The sequence below is a fragment of the Ptychodera flava genome, chromosome 12, assembly GCF_041260155.1.
Source record: "Ptychodera flava strain L36383 chromosome 12, AS_Pfla_20210202, whole genome shotgun sequence".
Lineage (NCBI taxonomy): Eukaryota > Metazoa > Hemichordata > Enteropneusta > Ptychoderidae > Ptychodera > Ptychodera flava.
In genome coordinates this window covers 8,185,668-8,191,223 of record NC_091939.1, presented here as the reverse complement: position 1 = coordinate 8,191,223, position 5,556 = coordinate 8,185,668, and the positions used below count along the sequence as shown (strand labels likewise).

At 37.1% G+C, this 5,556-nt stretch overlaps 1 protein-coding gene across 1 annotated transcript in view; it reads right to left on the bottom strand.

Annotated features, from left to right (window-relative positions):
• The window catches only part of LOC139144897 (3-oxoacyl-[acyl-carrier-protein] reductase FabG-like), a 13,887-nt gene extending 12,776 nt beyond the window's left edge, over positions 1 to 1,111 (bottom strand). Inside the window, exon 1 of the mRNA XM_070715724.1 lies at positions 969 to 1,111. Within this exon, the coding sequence (XP_070571825.1) occupies positions 969 to 1,005 (37 nt within the window). The 5' untranslated portion in view covers positions 1,006 to 1,111. The remainder of the gene's footprint in view (positions 1 to 968) is intronic.
• Positions 1,112 to 5,556: the final 4,445 nt, after the last annotated feature.

Sequence of the window (5,556 nt, the reverse complement as noted above, 5' to 3'; positions counted from 1 at the left end):
GAATTTGGGAGGTCACCATTTCACACGCAAAAGGTTAGGAGGTTGGGTCTCCTCTTCCATGCATCCACTTTTTGAATCGCACCCCCTCCCCGTTAACTGTGTCCGGGTCTTAAAAGAAGCATTCAGGTATTTACGTTAGGAGCGGCTCCTTCAGTCCTATGCTGTGACTTCTGACAAGGAGCTACAGCATGATAGCAAACAGGAATAAGAAACCTCGCAAATCAAAATGTAATACTAGCCATTTAATTTGTTGTACAATATTCACCATGTCTATCTTCATCCCGATCTTCATATGTATGAACAATTATATGCGTTTCGAAGATTAGCGTATAATTACTATCTATTCGTTACATAAGAGAATTCATTCGATCGACACTTGTGTCACCAGGTGTTGAATGCGTATGTATATTGGTGTATAAAAAGGTCTTTCGTCTTCAGTCTCGGTCGAAACTCCACGATGTCCACACAAGTTTATTTATTTATTTTATTTTTTCAATGTGTATATTCTCTAAATCTTGTAATGCAGTTTTATAGGTCTTTAATAGAAGTCCGCTGCCTTTTGACAATACGTTGTAAGGGGGTAATTATGTAATAAACGCGGTGAGTTTTTTCGAGGGTACAAAGTACGCTCGTACTAGGTGTGACGACCACCGCATATTACAAGTATTGTGTATCATGATTTAGTTATCTATACTGAACTTCGAGAAATGGTAACTAAATGATAAACAATAATATGCTCGAACCGTGATCTGTGAAAATGGAAATCAATAAACTGATCACAAAATCTTTCGTGGTGTCTCCTGTCTTCCGGGGATCGTGTATGAGCGAAGCGCAACCAATTTTGTGTACATAACTACATACATGAGTGTCACATCCTCATGGAATGCACGGTGAAATCGGTGAACATATCAAAGTGTGATAATACAAATGGCCAAAAACTGTATGGTACACGCCTAGTTTATGCTTACCTGTTATCAGTGCAACTTTTTCTCTCAAGGAAGCCATTTATTGGACGTACATCAGCGATATACCTTGCCCTGTGCCGGCCATACCCTGTACCGGTATGCATCTGCCTTGCTGGGCGGATCACTTGTGGTACGTAAACGTAAGTTTTGTGCGACGTCGATGTCGACGCGCGCGCAGAAAGAAATATGGGGACTTGTGCAGCGCCCCTATCATGAACATGAAATCATTATCCACTATTATATGTCTCCACTAATTTTTAGCTTCTCTGTCAGCGACGCAAAGCTTATCTATAAATAGTTGGCTGTGTGGCGGCGTCCGTTGTCCGGCGTCCGTCACCTTTTTATATTCAAAGCTTCTATTTCAAAACAGCCGGTCCGATTCCTTTAATATTTCGAGTACAGGTCCCCAGGGATTAAACCTTCATCGGACTTTTTCAAATTGGAGTGAAATATGCAAATTTGTATTTTTGAGACTAATTTTCCTATTTTAGGGCAGAAATTTTTTCCTCCTTATAGACTTGTCGGACAGCTTTAATACTTGGTATACAAGCCCCTAGAGATTATCTTATTCAGATTTATTGAAATTGTGATGACATATGCAAATTTGTGTTTTTAAGGCAATCTTTGTCATTTTTTGGTTAAAAAAATCTTTAAAAAGCTTCTTTTTCAAAACTGCTGGTCTGACAGCTTTGTTATTGGGGATATAGGTCCTTTGGCATGACCTTTATCAGATTTGTTCAAATTGTGCGGAAATATGCAAATTTGTATTTTAAGGCAATTTTTGTCATTTTTGGTAAAAAAATTATTTCACCAAAACCGCTTGTCTGATAGATTTGATGTCTATGTAAAGGCTCATAGTGATGATCAAAATGTGATAATTATAGTGAAATCTACAATTTTGTACTTTTTGGTCATTTTTGGTCCCAAAAATTGTTTCCTAAAAACTACTCGTCTGATAGTTTTAATATTTATATACAGGTTCCACAGGGTAATCTAAATGTGTTTTCGGGTCTATGTCTGCCATTTTTGATCAAAACTTTTGTTATTCAAAAACCACTTGTCTGATAGCTTTGATATTTTGTATACAGGTTCCTAGGGTTTATCTCATAATATGATAAATTGAAATTGTGATAAAATCTGCAACTTCATATTTTTGGATCAAAAAGTTTCTTTATCTGAAACAACTCGTCTGATAGCTTAGGAATGATCTACATCAAAGTCTTAGTCAGCCAGGAGAGTGTTATCCTCCCTTCCTGTCACTCAGCTTTAGCTGAATTACTTGGCCTTTCATCCTAACGAGTCGTATGTCTTTCTTCACCTTCAAACATATCAAAGGCTGTTGATACTTAGACTCATACATGAATTTTCATATTCAAACTCCTGACAATCACATGTGTTTGCCATAGTAGTTCATTTACCAACCAGTTTACATAACTTTCATGTATGTTAGCGAAATTAATTTCTGTCCAAACATTTCGAGTTTTTGCCATTATTCAGTACTTCACATTCATTTAAATTATTAACACTGGGAACGTACAGGGGACGTTGGTGCCACCGGGCCCCATGCATTGAAATTATGATGAAATCTGAAGTTTTGTATTCTAGGGGGATACTTTATTACCAGTTTTGGTCAAAAAATTTATTCTCAAAAACCATAGTCTTATAGCTTTGATATTTGGTAGACATGTTCCCAGGGATGATCTTAATTTGGTATGTTCAAATTATGATGAAATCTTCAATTGTGTATGAATTTTCATAGCTATTTTTGCTATTTTTATCAGACCATCCTAAAGTGAGTTATCAAAAATTTCCACGTTCGTCAAAACATCTGTCATAAATAGTTTAAACACTCGGACCGATTGTTCGCTTGTTAAATGGAATTGTTCAAAACAAATATTGTGATTTAACCTCCTGCATAAGCCTTTCCTCAATCTTTACAATGTAATTAAAAGACGATTGTGACATCTGTTACGTCCCTTACATTCAAACAAAAACACACGTTCACTCAATAAACATTACACAGGACTGGTTGTAGATCAGGTCGGCCATAAATACGTCGAGAACAGAGTCCTGTAGGATTTAAGAGAGGTTTGTACTCCAAGAACTCAGTATAAACCCTAGAATAATCTTTAGATAACACGAATTTTGAAATACTGAATATTGGACGCGCCGTAAACGATTGTGTCAAGTGATCCATAGTGTGATCATGTGAAGAGTGCCTCGTTTGTGTGTTTGCGACGGCCATGAAACAGGTCCATTTGAATCTAAAAGTGACTTAGTAAGCCACGGGGTTATAGGGCGTTACTACTCATAACAAATGCGTAAATAAATTAATTAATTTATGATTTTTTCTTAACTGAATTGATCATAACTAATTTGACTGTTAATAAAACTTCTGTAAAAATTCTTTATTTTCATTATATCATTTTTGTCCATCAATGACATATCAATGGGGCATTCGCGTCAAACCTACGAGCAGAAAGAATAGATATTCTGACTTGTCGGTCTGTCCAATTCACGTGAACAAGGCATGATTTGCAGGATGAGTTCATGTTGCCACATATTAAATACATAATGTTGGAAGAGAACCAACAACACGTCGACCGTACACCTCAACGCGACCAAGGGCTCTACCACAGGGTCATAAGTTGGCATAACAAAAGTGTTATGAGTATAATTGATGAGCCGACAAATAATACCAAGATTTGTGTAGAAATACACTCGACTTGCTGTTGTGTAGTGACGGTACCTTGGTTCGTGTCACATCTTACAAAGCCATGGCATGACACTTCAGTTATCAACATCCATGGACGCATATATAAAAGCCTCATGAATATTCATCAGAAATTTGCTCGTAACGGAGTGATATCACTTTGTAATATTTTAAGGCTTTGAATAATTTGTGATTTATGCTGCAGGTCATCATTGGCAAAGTATCTTACTGTTTGCACCAGATGTAAACAACAACTTGCAGAATAAGTCACCTCTACTTCGAAACTGACAACTGATTAGTTACAACAGAGACAACCTTTGCGCAACTCATCATGGAAAACGTATATTCCTTTACATTTGGTGCAGATGATACGATCGATGTACCAAATGTAAGCAAAAAAATGTACGTTGACCAAACCCGCATCGAGATTTAAACTCACAAGCACTGATACATCACCAATCCACAAATAGCACTATATTTCAACAGCTTCGGACACAGAAGATCACTTTAACGTAGGGGCTACCCATGGATAGTGCAGTACCAGGCTAAGCTGATACCTCTGCTTTGCATGTGTATACGGGCGAGAAAACATCTTGTAATTATTTTATTTTCGAATGGCGAGTTTATTCCTCTGTGTACAGAATAAGGCTGCCAAATGCTTACCCAGTTTTTCAACAAGTCATGGCGCGTTTGATAAATATATTTGTGCATCCTCATTGCGATGTCAGTAACGAACATTTTTCTTCATACAATCTAAAATTCATATGTGAATTAGTTCCCAACATATTTGATGGTTAAAATTTGTAATTAAGTAGACGGTGAAACGAATAAGGCAGTTGTATGCCGTACTTCGATTCGATGTGTCTAAACAATTAAGATAGGAAGGCGATTTTTCTAATCATATTTTTTGTCATGATCTTCCAAACTGGCGCAAAGAAGATTCTAGAACGTATTGTTGCTGACAGATTAAATACCTACATTGTCAGCCATTCATTAGATGAACTAATGCAATCTGCTTACAAGCCAGGACAATAGTACTGAAACAGCTCTTTTAAAGGTAACAAATGATATTTTGCTTGCCCTCGATGATAAGTGGGATGTATTCTTGGTCTTACTTGACCTTTCTGCTGCATTTGATACTGTCAACCACACTATTCTATTAGATCGTTTAAGAGACCAATTTGGTCTTTCTTGTCATGCACTTAAGTGGTTTGAGTCATATCTTTCAAATCAAAGTCAGTGTGTTCTTATAAATTCCACTCAATCATTAGTTCATCCACTTGATACTGGAGTACCTAAGGGATCAGTGTTAGATCCCATTCTTTTCAATGTTTATACCTCTCCGCTCGGTAAATTAGTTGCCGGTCATGGATGTCTTTATAGCTTTTACGCTGATGATTTAACATTGTATATGTCTTTCACCAGGGATAATGCCAATAGAATGATTTTCAAATCTTGAAAATTGCATTTCAGATGTCAGACTCTGGATGTCTACAAACTTTCTCCCTTTAAACGATGATAAAACAGAATTTATAATTTTCTCCTCGGATAGTCCATCAGATAGAAATATCACAGAAATTTGTGTTGGAGATGCCAAAATTCCTGTTCGCCATCAGGCCAAAAGCTTGGGCGCCATCCTTGACTCTCGTCTCACACTGAGATCTCAAGTTTCAGAGATCTGCCGTACAGCAACCTTTCATCTACGACGCATTGCACGTATTCGTAAATATTTATCAAGGTCTGCCACAGAACAACTTGCCCATGCTTTTATCACATCTCGTATTGATTTCTGTAAGTCTCTGTTGTATGGACTTCCGAATAATTTAATCATCCAGATTCAACGTATTCAAAACATGGCTGCAAGAGTTGTAACTCATT